We start from the raw sequence: 17175 nt of genomic DNA on the forward strand, positions 1-17175 counted from the left end.
TGATCTAGCCTGTTAAAGGTAATGGAACCTACATGCACAGCGTTCACCATACATACAAATTAAGAACAAGCCGCATTGACAGATGTCCAGCGTAATGAATTCAACAAAATCTTTATACTTCTGTATTCACATATACTCGCAGTACATTTCCTTCGGTCATTTTATACCGAAACACAGACCAGGTGATATACCGTTCATAATTCCGATATACCGTTCATTCAACATGACATGTTGCACAGTAACAACCATTCCTTAGAACATAACATCTGATGGGTGAACCTGAATCACTGAAAGACAGCACCAAGAGTTTCAATCTGTTAGATTTGGATCAAATTAGAGCTGTACGTTGTCCTCCACATAAATCTGAGTTTTAGACAGCTAGGTTTCATTAGAATATTATAAAAACAAAATGCATTTTCCCACCAGAGATGTTTATCAAATTGACTTGTTGTGGATAAAAGGCTGATGTAGTGCACAGAAGTAACTTTAAAAAATAAATGGGGTTCCATCACATTTAACTCTGATGGTTTTGTTGCGTTATATAGCAAATGGTTCCACTCTGGCCTTGGCATGTGTGTTCCAACCAACAGCTTGCAGATACAGTGTAGCTATAGTCTACATGACATTATTATGGACAAAGAGACAGATACAGTGTAGCTATAGCCTACATGACATTATTGTGGACAAAGAGCCAGATATAGTGTAGCTATAGTCTACATGACATTATGGACAAAGAGCCAGATATAGTGTAGCTATAGCCTACATGACATTATGGACAAAGAGCCAGATATAGTGTAGCTATAGCCTACATGACATTATGGACAAAGAGCCAGATATAGTGTAGCTATAGCCTACATGACATTATGGACAAAGAGCCAGATTCTTTATTTGTCAAAACGGCAACAAAGCATGGATCATCATGTCACCAGAATAAGACCCTGGATATTTATTGGAAAGGCACATCAAGCCGATCACCTTGTACCTTCACCACCCTGTAAAGTTAACATATTTCATCTGTAGCCTAAATCGTAGTGGGAGGACCACACAAAATGTCATTGTGTGACTTAAATTTACTTCAATATATGTTTATCTCAATATTAGTGCACAAACGCGTTTCCACCGCCATGTCTTGCATTTTAGACAAAAAGATCCTACCTTGTCTGTGGTGATTTTAGACACAAAAAGATCCTACCTTGTCTGTGGTGATTTTAGACACAAAAAGATCCTACCTTGTCTGTGGTGATTTTAGACACAAAAAGATCCTACCTTGTCTGTGGTGATTTTAGACACAAAAAGATCCTACCTTGTCTGTGGTGATTTTAGACACAAAAAGATCCTACCTTGTCTCAGTGGTGATTTTAGACACAAAAAGATCCTACCTTGTCTCAGTGGTGATTTTAGACACAAAAAGATCCTACCTTGTCTCAGTGGTGATTTTAGACACAAAAAGATCCTACCTTGTCTCAGTGGTGATTTTAGACACAAAAAGATCCTACCTTGTCTCAGTGGTGATTTTAGACACAAAAAGATCCTACCTTGTCTCAGTGGTGATTTTAGACACAAAAAGATCCTACCTTGTCTCAGTGGTGATTTTAGACACAAAAAGATCCTACCTTGTCTCAGTGGTGATTTTAGCATGTAAATCTTGGTGGGGCAAAACAATGTAATCAAAAAAAGAAAGTGGGATGCTTGCCAGCAAAGTCACTAAACAATACATTAATAGCACTATAACGGTGCCCACAACCTGTTAGGGCCGACATAAAGCTGACCCAACAGCAGTCCCATAACCAGCTACACCTGGCTAACAGCTGAGCCTGGTCTGCCAGCGAAACACTTCTTTCAGCCTCATTTGCTGCCTTTAAAAAAAACATGGCTGACTTGCTTAAATGTGGTTTCTACTGACAATGGAGATGTACAAACTACGGCATAAGGGGGAGACAGACAAGTCACCTGCTCTGAATGATGGGTCGCCACTGCCTTGTATAGCGTATTTTGTTTTGTCGACATTTGGAAAGTTACAACATTTATATTTTATCTCTCTATGGGGAGCGCGACAAATCTTTTGATGAATTCCAAAACCAAAAAATCTCAAAGTGCAAGAGCAAAACTAAGATGACAAGGCTACCTGACTGGCAGGTGAGAGACATACTTTACTCGCATAAAAAGGCTGGATGGAAAACTGGTTAGTGAGACAGTTTGTCAGCTATTTTTGGAGGCCTTGGTGGTGATTGTGTGTGTAGGTATCTGCAGTCTCTGCGTCTCCCAGCAGTAGTTTTGGCCTCTCTCACCTATCTCCAGTCTCTGTGTCTCCCAGCGGTAGTTTTGGTCTCTCTCTCCTATCTGCAGTCTCTGTGTCTCCCAGCGGTAGTTTTGGCCTCTCTCGCCTATCTGCAGCCTCTGCGTCTCTCAGCGGTAGTTTTGCTCTCTCTCTCCTATCTGCAGCGTCTGCGTCTCCCAGCGGTAGTTTTGGCCTCTCTCTCCTATCTGCAGTCTCTGCGTGTCCCAGCGGTAGTTTTGGCCTCTCTCCTATCTGCAGTCTCGGCGTCTCCCAGCTGTAGTTTTGGCCTCTCTCTCCTCCCTGCAGCCTCAGCGTCTCCCAGCGGTTGTCTTAGCCTTGTTGATCAGTGTGTGTAGGTAACAGTAGAAGTACATCAGGTTGTCGTACTGTCCTGTGTACTCCTGTCTCAGACACAGCTCCTGGTAGTCCTTGAGGAAGTAGTAGACAGCCTCTATGGTTGCCAGGTAGGTGTCTGGAGAACCTTTCTGATGGCGCCAGAAACACGTCTTCCTGGTCTTCAGCTCCACACGGAGCAACGCTGCAGGAACAGAGAAAAGAACAGTCCATCAGTCGTTATCAGGGCCAGGAGTTTGTCCTGTTCACATTGTGACCCGACCAGGAAAAACTCTGGGCTCTTGTAGGCTATAACTAGGTAATAACAAAGTAGTTATGTAATGTACAGCACTTTAAGCTACATCAATGCTATATCTATCATAATTACCCTGTAGTCTCTCATCTGTGATGATTCTGGTGGTCTGGTTCCATGTGCTGTCGATGAACACCACTCTCTGGAGGGGACAGGCCCCTGTTGTCTCAGTCTGGCCCTCTATCCCTGCTTCCCCTCCCCTCTCTTCTGTGTGTGTGGCTCCTGATGTGTGTCCCTCAGCCTGCTGTGTGGCCCCTGGCGTCTCCTCGGCTCTGGGCCTCTTTGGGGACGGTTCCTCATCTGGGGAGGCAGCTGACTTCATGACAGCCAGGTTCTGTAATCTCCATGTCATCTCCTCCACTGAGACTGATCCAGGACCAGGGAACACCAGCACTACCTAAACATGCATGCACACACACCCAATACTTGTCACAGTCATTTCAAGTCAACATAATACAAATGGTATTAATATTATCTAATCAGATTACGTTAGAATGACACATTTTTATGTATATGATGTGGTAAACAAACGGTTTATTAGTTAATCAGGCTCACATTGTTCTCTGAATATTTGTTCATATGAGGAAAGATGAGGAAAGATGAGGAAAAGCTGACTAACTTTGTCATCTTCATAGTCAGGTATGCAGGGGTAGGTGTAGATGGTGACATCATCGGGGGCGAGGATCTTGGCGTGTATGGCTGTGCTCTTCCCATCAACCTCACTGGGATGCTTGATGATGTCAATCTTTATAGGGAGCTGCAAACACAAGTTAGAGGGAGTTTACAGTGTGACCAACCATGTTCATCCATCACAGGTCAGGTATTACCAATACAAACAGTCAACACAGGTTGATAAGCTTGATCAATTAGTTGAATCAGGTGTGTTCTTTCATGCTGGGCGGTAACAAAAGCCTGCATCTGCACCAGAACCGAAGTACACTTCAATCTAGTGTGTGAGGCATCATAAGTAGTACTACTATCTCTGACAGCCCATGTCTGCAGGCTAGTGCTTGAATAAAACCAATCAAACTGGCCACTACAAGCCTGTGTGCTTGAATAAAACCAATCAGACTGGCCACTACAAGCCTGTGTGCTTTAATAAAAACCAATCAGATTGGCCACTACAAGCCTGTGTGCTTGAATAAAAACCAATCAGACTGGCCACTACAAGCCTGTGTGCTTTAATAAAAACCAATCAGACTGGCCACTACAAGCCTGTGTGCTTGAATAAAAACCAATCAGACTGGCCACTACAAGCCTGTGTGCTTGAATAAAACCAATCAGACTGGCCACTACAAGCCTGTGTGCTTTAATAAAAACCAATCAGACTGGCCACTATAAGCCTGTGTGCTTGAATAAAACCAATCAAACTGGCCACTACAAGCCTGTGTGCCTTAATAAAACCAATCAAACTGGCCACTACAAGCCTGTGTGCTTTAATAAAACCAATCAAACTGGCCACTACAAGCCTGTGTGCTTTAATAAAACCAATCAAACTGGCCACTACAAGCCTGTGTGCTTTAATAAAAACCAATCAGACTGGCCACTACAAGCCTGTGTGCTTGAATAAAACCATTCAAACTGGCCACTACAAGCCTGTGTGCTTTAATAAAACCAATCAGACTGGCCACTACAAGCCTGTGTGCTTTAATAAAACCAATCAGACTGGCCACTACAAGCCTGTGTGCATTAATAAAACCAATCAGACTGGCCACTACAAGCCTGTGTGCTTTAATAAAACCAATCAGACTGGCCACTACAAGCCTGTGTGCTTTAATAAAACCAATCAGACTGGCCACTACAAGCCTGTGTGCATTAATAAAACCAATCAGACTGGCCACTACAAGCCTGTGTGCATTAATAAAACCAATCAGACTGGCCACTACAAGCCTGTGTGCTTTAATAAAACCAATCAGACTGGCCACTACAAGCCTGTGTGCATTAATAAAACCAATCAGACTGGCCACTACAAGCCTGTGTGCTTTAATAAAACCAATCAGACTGGCCACTACAAGCCTGTGTGCTTTAATAAAACCAATCAGACTGGCCACTACAAGCCTGTGTGCATTAATAAAACCAATCAGACTGGCCACTACAAGCCTGTGTGTGTTATGTTTAATAAGGCCAATAAGGAGAACAGAGCTCCAGATCTTTCCCTGACCTTGACAGAGGGGATTTCCTGCTGGCTGACGCCCACTAAAGAGCAGCAGGTGTAGCAGAAGAACATCCGGGAGCCTCCGCAGCTAGAACACTTCAGCCTGCCCCTCTGCTGTGCCTGCTCCAGCTCCCTGTGGGGAGCCAGCTTCAGACCATGGAGGGGAGGGGAGGCAGGGACAGGGTTCTGTTTGGTTACTGGCTTGGAGTCCTTGTCAGGTTGCTGGGTTTTAGCCAGTGGTGATTTGGGAGAGGAGGACACGTCCACACCACTGGGACTGGCTAGCACGTCCGAACTGGACATCCTACTGACTGACTGGAGGTGGCTGAAAACAAAACCATCAAACTGGAGAATCAGGTGCACAGCCTGGGACATAGTTATAGCAGTTAGCTAGGTAGTTGGCTCGCTACTAAGCAGTCCAAAGCCCGCATTTCAAAACATTGCAATATGGATAACTCATTCAAAACATAGAGAATTTTAAATCAATGGTCACAAGAAAATGCAATGAGTAATTTCTAAAAATATATATGGTTTTAAATACATTAATACCAATAATGAAAAAATACAATGTTGACACAGGTATGTTGATTATTGGTCTATAGAGAACTTTTCTACCCATCTCAGCTAAAGTGGGGTGGGAAATACTCAGCAGTTAGTATGGTTAGTTTTGGAGTGACTGTGTCATACATACCCAGCAGCACGACGTTCTCCGCCCCCTATAACGCCCAATGCAATATACTGTAATAGACAGTACATGGGATACATATTGGCTTGTAGAAAGGTATAAAAGGTTGTCATCAGCCACCACTTCAAATGGTAGACGGCTGGGCTGGGAAATACAGTGCATCACCCACCACTTCACAATGGTAGACAGTCTCTCACCAGGGTTTCACCCACCACTTCACTGGTAATCCTCTGCATTTTGGCCTTCAGTGCATCACCCACCACTTCACAATGGTAGACAGGCTATCAGTTTTATGCAGATAAAATACAAACCACCACTTATGCAGATAGTGCATCACCCACCACTTCACAATGGTAGACAGGCTATCAGTGCATCAACTTCACAATGGTAAGAAAAGTGCATCACCCACCACTTCAAATGGTAGACCGGCTATCAGTGCATCACCCACCACTTCACAATGGTAGACAGGCTATCAGTGCATCACCCACCACTTCACAATGGTAGACAGGCTATCAGTGCATCACCCACCACTTCACAATGGTAGACAGGCTATCAGTGCATCACCCACCACTTCACAATGGTAGACAGGCTATCAGTGCATCACCCACCACTTCACAATGGTAGACAGGTAGACTATCAGTGCATCACCCACCACTTCACAATGGTAGACAGGCTATCAGTGCATCACCCACCACTTCACAATGGTAGACAGGCTATCAGTGCATCACCCACCACTTCACAATGGTAGACAGGCTATCAGTGCATCACCCACCACTTCACAATGGTAGACCGGCTATCAGTGCATCACCCACCACTTCACAATGGTAGACAGGCTATCAGTGCATCACCCACCACTTCACAATGTGCGCTGGAGGCAGTATACATTTTTAAAACATACTTCATTGTTTGAAACCCGAATGTTTTACCACATTGTGAGGCACGTCTTACATTGCTTGAAAATCCAACCACAGAAACATGGAGGCAATTACTTTATAAAGACTTCATAGGCATCACACGAGTTTCACGTTTGGGGAGCATATAATTTCTTCTACCGATCTGTGCCAGTTATGATCTTCATATGCACATTTTCATGGAATAGTTTAATTTCAACAATAACATTTTTGTTTCTCAATCATTGTGTTGTGGTTAATCAAAACATTCTTAATGTTAATCAGCACCAGTCTCTGACATATGGACACATTTATACACTGATCATTGGCAGTTAAATAGCTTAAATGATCGGATGGAGCTCAGAGATGGCCAATGCAGCCGTTGGCCTAGAACTTCCATTATCAACTAAGTTAAAATACATAAAGCCGACAAATAAAAACAGTAGAAAATATACTGATAAATTCTGATTCTTTCACATTCATCTCTCAACTCAACTTGTCTGTCTGCCTCCCTTTCTGTCTGTCTGCCTGCCTCCCTTGGCTTGAGCTATCACTAGTGAAGCGCAACATTGCATCAAATCAATCAACTGGATCTGACCCAAAGCTGTCTCTAGTGAACTTGCAACGATCATCTAGTCTATTCCGGGCCCTCAGTTTCCTCAGAGATTTTTGCGCAAGGGAAACTTATTTTATGACTGGATATATGGGATCATCAGATTATGATATTTTGCTCTTTCCCACCGAGGCTTGGTGATTACCGAGGGGGAGATTGGAAATAGTTCTCAAATAGGCCTACTGTGAGGAACTATTAGGCAATCATTTGCAATGGAAGTAATACATTTTTTTTTTTTTGACTGACTGTGAGGTGAAGAAAATAATGACTAAAGCTCAGTTTATTAGTGGTCGAACATCCCTAAATGGGCATTTTCTTACATTTGCGCGCAACAGGCCAGGTAGGCTACTTCTATGCGTGCTCAGGCGCGTGTGTTCCCTCAACATTAACAAGACAGAAACAAGGCCCATGCTCATTGCTCACATGGAGCACGTGGAGCACTCCAAACAAATGACAATGACTACTGAGTATTTCCCAACCCACTTTAGCTGAGACTGGTCAAAAAGTTCTCTCTACACGCCAATGTGTATTGCTTTGGGGATTATAGATTTTTTAATTTTTTTATTTAACTAGGCAGATTGGGTGGAGTGAAAAGCCAGCAGCAGGCTGTGCGACACAGCCCCCCGCCAAAACTAGTAGACCCTACTGAGTATTTACCACCCCAGTTTAGCTGAGACAGGTATAGCAGCGGGAAGTAGGGGTGCTGTGTCGCAAAAAAAAAAAAAACCTTTTGGGGGGTTTCCACAAAAGAGGGCCTTTAATAGTGCTGTATTAGTGGACCCATATAGCCCCCCCCCGCTATGAACAGGTACTAAAGTTCTCTCTACAAGCCAATAAGTATCCCACATACAGTGTATTGCATTGCAGAGATAGGAGTAGTTGAAGTAAGGAGTCACCAGTACCCGTTGCCCAGCACAAGAGACCCATTTAAGTTTTGCAGAATCTATTGAATAATTTTCAATAACATTATTTGTATTTTGTTAAGTGTATTTATTTAAATATAGCCTACACAATAGCTTAACATACCAGTATCTGTGTAAATGTATACAAATAAATGCGGTATAAATAATACAATATTTAAATTATCCATACATTTATTCAGAGGTGGTTGCAATGCTGTGAAAAAAAGTTGTACCACAGAACAATGAGACAGATATTTCACCGGATGTATAAATGTGAAACTTCTGCTTGGCGTTTCCACAGTAAAAGGAAGCCCAGTGGGAGAATATTATTGCTAGAACGGGCTAATATAATCTGGCTAGCTCGTGCTTGGCTCTGCCCACTATGACTAATTTGTGCCGATTGGAAATGACAGGCTGTGGTCTATCTTGATTTAGTTATAAAACTATTTGGTTGTACTGCACTAGAGTGCTAAAAAATATATATATTACCAAAGTTTAGCATGTCTTTGCAGGGGGAATGCTGGGCATAATATCCTGTTGCTAGGAGAACGGTAATGTCAGCACTGCAGTGTGTAAGCAAAGAGTTGTATAACTAACCCATTGTGCTAACTTAGTTAGCTAGAATCTTGTTGCAGATAATGATAGCTAGCTAAATTAGCTTGAGGCTATAAACACGTTCATATAGCGATACAAGGAATGATTTTATCTAACAGTGGAAGACATAAATACCATTTCACAATTCATTAACGTTACCTGTTTAAAATTAGACTTGATCCAATTGGATTTAGAGCAATTGTATATGTACTCTGCAGCGGAGCAAGCATGGACTCGCTCTACACCAGAAGTGTCAACCGGAAGAAGTTAGCGGCGCTAATGTTAATGACAGCTGTTACCTAGCAACGGAACACATGCGTAATATTTTGACACTCAGGGCTGAGCATTTTTGAGGGTCAGAGACAAAACATGGCTAAACAACAAGACCCAGAGGACGATGAAGAAATCCTGAGCACGTTTGAAAAGTTTGTTCGGAATCAGGGACTGGTAAGAAAAGCCTTATAAACAATGGTTATTTATTAGAGACTGCTGCCAATGTGTTAATTTGACGTTAGCTAACGTTAACAAGTAGTTCCTAGCACAGTCCAGGCAAGATTACATAGTGTAGGCAATTTTGTTTTCTACCATGTGTTAAGCTGTAAGAATTCACTTGCTAATTGTGTACACTACCGGTCAAAAGTTTTAGAACACCTACTCATTCAAGGGTTTTCTTAATTTTTTACTATTTTCTACATTGTAGAATAATAGTTAAGACATCATAACTATGAAATAACTCATATGGAATCATGTAGTAACCCAAAAAGTGTTAAACAAATCAAAATATATTTTATGGTTGAGATTCTTCAAATAGCCACCCTATTTGAAGGAGTTCCCACATATGCTGAGCACTTGTTGGCTGCTTTTCCTTCACTCTGCGGTCCGACTCACCCCAAACCATCTCATTTGGGTTGAGGTTGGGTGATTGTGTAGGCCAGGTCATCTGATGCAGCACTCCATCACTCGTCATCTTGGTAAAAATGGCCCTTACACAGCCTGGAAGTGTGTTGGGTCATTGTTCTGTTGAAAAACAAATGATAGTCCCGCTAAGCCCAAACCAGATGGGATGGCATATCGCTGCAGAATGCTGTGGTAGCCATGCTGGTTAAGTGTGCCTTGAATTCTAAATACCAGCGAAGCACCATCACACCTCCTCCTCCATGCTTTACGGTGGGAAATACACATGCGGAGATCATCTGTTGACCCACATCACGTCTCACGTGGCGGTTGGAACCAAAAATCTCAAATTTGGACTCCAGACCAAATGACAAATTTCCACTGGTTTAATGTCCATTGCTCATGTTTCTTGGCCCAAGCAAGTCTCTTCTTCTTATTGGTGTCCTTTAGTCGTGGTTTCTTTGCAGCAATTCGACCCTGAAGGCCTGATTCACACAGTCTCATCTGAACAGTTGACGTTGAGATGTGTCTGTTACTTGAACTCTGTGAAGCATTTATTTGGGCTGCAAGTTCTGAGGCTGGTAACTAATGAACTTATCATCTGCAGCAGAGGTAACTCTGGTTCTTCCTTTCCTGTGGCGGTCCTCACGAGAGCCAGTTTCATCATAGCGCTTGATGGTTTTTGCGACTGCACTTGAAGAAACTTTCAAAGTTCTTGAAATTTTCCGTATTGACTGACCTTCATGTCTTAAAGTTATGATGGTCTGTTGTTTCTCTTTGCATATTTCTGCAGTTCATAATATGGACTTGGTCAATTACCAAAATAGGGCTATCTTCTGCATACCACCCCTACCTTTGTCACAACACAACTGATTGGCTCAAACGCATTAAGAGGGAAAGAAATTCCACAAATGAACTTTTAAGAAATGCATTCCAGGTGACTACCTCATGAAGATGTTTTAGAGAATGCCAAGAGTGTGCAACGCTGCATCAAGGCAAAGGGTGGCTATTTGAAGAATCTCAAATATAAAATATATTTTGATTTGTTTTACACTTTTTTGGTTACTACATGAGTCCATGTGTTATTTCATAGTTTTATGTCTTCAATAATATTCTAAAATGTAGAAAATAGTCAAAAATGAAGAAAAACCCTTGAATGAGTATTGGCGTTCTAAAACTTTTGACCGGTAGTGTAGGTATTTGAGATGGATCACAACATGATAATAATCAACATAAATACTCACATATAACAAATAGGCCTACATCATGATACTGAAACGGTCTCTCAACATTTTCTGTAGGTTGACTGGCCCGTGGCGTTTGAGGAGAATATAGAGATATCATCCCACTTCAAACATTACAGTCATCCCAGACAGATATATGACTACTTTAAAGTAAACGTGCCATTCCCAGTGGACGTCACCATGTCCTTCTCCAAGAGCATAGAGGAGCTATATTCCAAGATAAAACTACATGCATCCATAATGTCACAAGAACAGAGCAAAAACAAGAATGCGGAGTCAGTGTTTGATGACATGAATAAATGTAAGTAGCTACACTACCCACAGCTCTCAAATTCACCATCAGGCCAAATTGTATATTTCTAGCCCAGGTCATTGAAATATAGGGCTGCTGTGAAGTGGTGATACCGTTGCCATTATCTCAATGTTTCTTTCTCAGATAAAAGGTATGTGCAAAGAGCACATCGAATCATGAAAGAGCAGGTAATGAGTTGCAGTTATAATTATTTGTATTAGATTTTATAATTTATATAGGATGATTCTGATTTACAACAACATTGACTGTTTAATTCCAGAGTGAGGCAGTGTCGCGGAGCTTGGACATCAAGGTGAGTCTGTTGTCTTGTCTGTTTATGGCTCTTTACACCATGAGGGACATAACTCTCTGGTGTTTAATTAGTTAAACTAATGAGTTGTGTTTCTCCAGGACTATGACTACCCAGGGTTTGTTGCAGTCGAGGACACTGACATCCCAGGACATCCTGATGCCTTACAGCATTTGGACAGAGTATCAGAGGCCCAAGGCTTTAATGTACGTACCTGCAAACTCAAATCTTGTGTGTGTGTGTGTGTGTGTGTGTGTGTGTGTGTGTGTGTGTGTGAGTGAGAGAGTGTGTGAGAGTGTGAGAGTACCAGACCAGAGTTCTGCTCTCCCTCATCAAAGGGGAATACTGTGGCAGCTCTGCAACCAATCACGTTAATCTAAGGAGCAGCCAGGCTCCTATTAAAGTCCTGTAGTATTAACAGTCCCAGCCTGCATCCTAAATGGTACCCTATTCCCTATATAGTGCACTACTTTTAACCAGGGCCCATAGAGTTTCCCATAGGGCTCTGGTCAAAAGTAGTGCAGTATACAGAAACGGAGAGACAAATGAAAGGCAGAGTAAACCAGCGCTGGGCTAGTTGTTATTTATGACCACAAACACTAATATCCATCCATTGTGCTGAAAGCCAGATGTGGCCGGTCCAGGTGATGGAGAGCAGACTTGTTATGTTATGTCAGGTCTCACAGATACCTGAGCTGTCACAGCTTTTAGGAAAAAGAGAAAGGGATCGCATGCAAACTTCGCATGCATGTCAAGCACATGTGTATTGAATGTGGCCCTCTCCCGCTCTCGGTGCATGCGGTCGGATTCGACTGCATTCCAAGCACACATGATTCATCTCTCACATATGTACTGTAGCTATGCTGCTGTGTGTCAGTCTTTAACAGCAGGGTGGATTGGTATTCATTGAAAAGTAGATTAGAGATTAGCTAGTTATCTGTAATGCTTTATTTAACACTCCTGTGTCAGCTGGTATTTACAGACACAATTGGGAACTACCTACCGACAGTAAGGTCATGGTGGCTGTTTCACTGAGTTATCAAAATACTAAAGAATAATTATTGAGCAATTATTATGTAATTACCACTTTGCAATTACCATTTAATTGCTGTGTACATAACAGAACAATTCTGTCTCATTGGGGTTAGGCTAATCATCATTAATCCTGCCGTATGTGTGTGTATGATTCTTTACTGCAGCCAGGCTTCCTGAAGATCTGGAGGCCGTTCTTTCTGTGTGATCTGTCCGTGGCTGTTCTCAAAGACACATTCTGGTGGTTCTTCCTCCACAGATTTAAGGTGACTTCACTCCAACCTTTGTGATGCACTATATCAACGGCAATGCAACCAAGACATGTAACTTTGATACATATATTAATATGAGGCAGATGATGGGGGAGGCTCGTCTTTTACTCCAGCCTGTACAGTAGATCCATCACTGGTAATATAGTATTTATAGATGAATGTGATTTAGAGGAAATGCGTGCAGTGAAAATGATCTTATCTGAAGGTTTCTGCCAGATTCCACAACTAAGTTATGATATACTCAGTATTAAGCAGAGGCAGTCTTACACACGTATGCACAATAGAACTATTGAAATATCTAAATATTGTACGTAATAGTTCCTGATAGAGTTGAGTAAATGATGAAATGTATGGCTCTGTGCGTACATTTATTTTAGAATATGTTCTGACAGTTGTTGCTGTCAGGTTAGGTAGCCTGCAGTACCTTACAGTGTGGAATTGTGTGTCAATATCCTCCCAGCCTAATGTAGAGGAGGAGAGCCAGTTGTTTGATCGGATCTCTGGAGCCTTTGTCTCTCTGCTGATGACCGTTCAGATGGACCTGAAGGACAAGCTCTTTAAGGTACGTATGTATATTTAACAAACACTGTTATCCAGAGAGACTTACATTCAGAGCATTCAGCTGTCACAGTCATTGCAAGTAGAACCTTCTTCAAAAACAGCTGCTGTCTGTAATTATCAAAATCACTGCTTCTAACTTACTTGAAGAAAAGACAAGTATCAGTGTTTGTGCAAGACAAGACAGGTGCACCAGTTACAGTAAAGACTGTGTGTGTGTTCCAGGTGTATGCAGACTGCCTGGCCCAGGCAGTCTACGCAGCGTTCTACGGAGCGTTCCCTGAGTCCATGGAACGTCTAGGCCATGACTTCAAGACAGACCTGGCTGACCTCATCTCTCTCTGGGTGTCAGGTTAGTGTTATTGTTTGGGTCTGGTGATCACGGCATGCAACCACATCACGCTGTATTTAGAGAGCAGTTTAACATCTAAATGCATTACAGACTTTCTAAACAACAAAATGACAAACTGTAAATGACAAAGAACAACAAAGATCAAATCAAAATGTATTTGTCACATGCTTGGTAAACAACAGGTGTAGACTAACAGTGAAATGCTTACTTACGGGCCCTTCTCAACAATGCAAAGAGAAAATAGAAACATTGTAGAAAAAAATTGTAACACGAGGAATAAATACACAGTGAGTAATGATAACTTGGCTATATACACGGGGTACCCGTACTGAGTCGGTGTACAATGTAATTTAGGTAGATATGTACATATAGGTAGTGGTAAAGTGACTAGGCAACAGGATAGATAATAAACAGTAGCAGCAGCGTATGTGATGAGTCAAAAGAGATTAGTGCAAAAAGGGTCAATGCAGACAGTCCAGGGAGCTATGTTGTTATCTATTTAGCAGTCTGATGGCTTGGGGGTAGAAGCTGTTCAGGGTGTTGTTGGTTCCAGACCAGCATCGATTGCACCGGTATTGCTTGCCATTCGGGAGCAGAGACACCAGTCTATGTCTTGGGTGGCTGGAGTCTGACAGTTTTTGGGCCGTCGTTTTTTGTTTTTTTTCACCTTTATTTAACTAGGCAAGTCAGTTAAGAACAAATTCTTATTTACAATGACAGCCTAGGAACAGTGGGTTAACTGCCTGTTCAGGGTAGACAGATTTGTACCTTGTCAGCTTGGGGATTTGAACTTGCAACCTTCCTGTTACTAGTCCAACGCTCTAACCACTAGGCTGCCCTGCCGCCCCTTTGATAAGAACAACATACATTTAGTGTTTAAAAATAGTTTGTCTGTCTCCTATGTGTCTCTGTTAGGTGTGAAGCCCACCCTGTTGTCATGGCAGAGCTGGAACCTGGGCTGGCTGGATCCTGTAGACACGTCCGGGAAGAGCCATGGAGAGTCAGCATGTGGTAAGACCTGATCTACTGACCTGTTTGTTTCAGATTTACTGAGGGTTTACATCTACTGACCTGTTATTTCAGATTCACATCTACTGACCTGTTATTTTAGATTCACATCTACTGACCTGTTATTTCAGATTTACTGAGGGTTTACATTTACTGACCTGTTGTTTCAGATTCACTGAGGGTTTACATCTACTGACCTGTTGTTTCAGATTCACATCTACTTACCTGTTGTTTCAGATTTACTGAGGGTTTACATCTACTGACCTGTTGTTTCAGATTTACTGAGGGTATACTTCTACTGACCTGTTTCAGATTTACTGAGGGTTTACATCTACTGACCTGTTGTTTCAGATTCACATTTACTGACCTGTTGTTTCAGATTTACTGAGGGTTTATTTCTACTAACCTATGGTTTCAGATTCACAGAGAATTTACATCTACTGAGCTGTTGTTTCAGATTCACATCTACTGACCTGTTGTTTCAGATTCACATCTCCTGACCTGTTGTTTCAGATTTACTGAGGGTTTACATCTACTAACCTGTGGTTTCAGATTCACAGAGAGTTTACATCTAATGACATGTTGTTTCAGATTTACATCTACTGACCTGTTGTTTCAGATTTACTGAGGGTTTACATCTACTGACCTGTTGTTTCAGATTCACATCTACTGACCTGTTGTTTCAGATTCACATCTACTGACCTGTTGTTTCAGATTTACATCTACTGACCTGTTGTTTCAGATTTACTGAGGGTTTACATCTACTGACCTGTTGTTTCATATTCACATCTACTGACCTGTTGTTTCAGATTTACTGAGGGTTTACATCTACTGACCTGTTGTTTCAGATTCACATCTACTGACCTGTTGTTTCAGATTTACTGAGGGTTTACATCTACTGACTTGTTGTTTCAGATTCACATCTACTGACCTGTTGTTTCAGATTCACTGAGGGTTTACATCTACTGACCTGTTGTTTCAGATTCACATCTCCTGACCTGTTGTTTCAGATTTACTGAGGGTTTACATCTACTAACCTGTGGTTTCAGATTCACGGAGAGTTTACATCTAATGACATGTTGTTTCAGATTTACATCTACTGACCTGTTGTTTCAGATTTACTGAGGGTTTACATCTACTGACCTGTTGTTTCAGATTCACATCTACTGACCTGTTGTTTCAGATTCACATCTACTGACCTGTTGTTTCAGATTTACATCTACTGACCTGTTGTTTCAGATTTACTGAGGGTTTACATCTACTGACCTGTTGTTTCAGATTTACTGAGGGTTTACATCTACTGACCTGTTGTTTCAGATTTACTGAGGGTTTACATCTACTGACTTGTTGTTTCAGATTCACAGAGAATTTACATCTACTGACCTGTTGTTTCAGATTCACTGAGGGTTTACATCTACTGACCTGTTGTTTCAGATTCACATCTACTGACCTGTTGTTTCAGATTTACTGAGGGTTTACATCTACTGACCTGTTGTTTCAGATTCACATCTACTGACCTGTTGTTTCAGAATCACATCTACTGACCTGTTGTTTCAGATTTACTGAGGGTTTACATCTACTGACCTGTTGTTTCAGATTCACTGAGGGTTTACATCTACTGACCTGTTGTTTCAGATTCACATCTACTGACCTGTTGTTTCAGATTTACTGAGGGTTTACATTTACTGACCTGTTGTTTCAGATTCACATCTACTGACCTGTTGTATCAGATTTACTGAGGGTTTACATCTACTGACCTGTTGTTTCAGATTCACTGAGGGTTTACATCTACTGACCTGTTGTTTCAAATTCACTGAGGGTTTACATCTACTGAGCTGTTGTTTCAGATTCACTGAGGGTTTACATCTACTGACCTGTTGTTTCAGATTCACATCTACTGACCTGTTGTTTCAGATTTACTGAGGGTTTACATTTACTGACCTGTTGTTTCAGATTCACATCTACTGACCTGTTGTTTCAGATTCACATCTACTGACCTGTTGTTTCAGATTTACTGAGGGTTTACATCTACTGACCTGTTGTTTCAGACTGACTGAGGGTTTAGGCTAAATCTATTCTGTCACATAACGCTGTGATGTAGTGAAGGCATGACTTGATAGTTAGATGTTAAACTGTCCAGTCATCCTGACCGTGGTGCCGTGGTCTCACTGAGTGTTGGCACACAACAAACCATCACTGCACTGTGGACAGCTTTAGAGGAGGGACATAACTTAATACTTACCAGAAAGTAGGATTTGAAATTCATTCACTTTTATTCTCACAATATTGTGTTGATCTTAGTTTGTAGCTTGCGCTCATAACTCTCAGACATGGATTTATACTGTGCGTGTGTGTGTGTGTGTGTGTGTGTGTGTGTGTGTGTCTGTGTGTCTGTAACTGATTATTACTCTCTGTGGTTTAGATTTGTCACTAGACAGGAGAGTGTGTAA

The 17175-nt window shown here is 41.8% G+C and overlaps 1 protein-coding gene across 2 annotated transcripts; it reads right to left on the reverse strand.

Moving 5' to 3' along the window:
- Nucleotides 1–1509: 1509 nt before the first annotated feature.
- Nucleotides 1510–9055, reverse strand: dtwd1 (DTW domain containing 1). Of its 2 annotated transcripts, XM_042331090.1 has the most exons (6): nucleotides 8923–9050; nucleotides 8659–8732; nucleotides 5086–5404; nucleotides 3544–3681; nucleotides 3000–3321; nucleotides 1510–2816 (listed from the first exon to the last, which is right to left on the reverse strand). In XM_042331090.1, exons 3-6 carry the CDS (start codon nucleotides 5380–5382, stop codon nucleotides 2587–2589), a joined length of 987 nt encoding a protein of 328 aa, XP_042187024.1. In that variant the 5' UTR covers nucleotides 5383–5404; nucleotides 8659–8732; nucleotides 8923–9050; the 3' UTR covers nucleotides 1510–2586. The 2 variants fall into 2 exon arrangements, with proteins under 2 accessions (XP_042187024.1, XP_024296269.2); XM_024440501.2 differs by lacking the exon at nucleotides 8659–8732 and having other exon boundaries at nucleotides 8923–9055.
- Between the last annotated feature and the right edge of the window lie 8120 nt (nucleotides 9056–17175).

Source organism: Oncorhynchus tshawytscha, linkage group LG12, assembly GCF_018296145.1.
Source record: "Oncorhynchus tshawytscha isolate Ot180627B linkage group LG12, Otsh_v2.0, whole genome shotgun sequence".
In the NCBI taxonomy this organism is placed as follows: domain Eukaryota; kingdom Metazoa; phylum Chordata; class Actinopteri; order Salmoniformes; family Salmonidae; genus Oncorhynchus; species Oncorhynchus tshawytscha.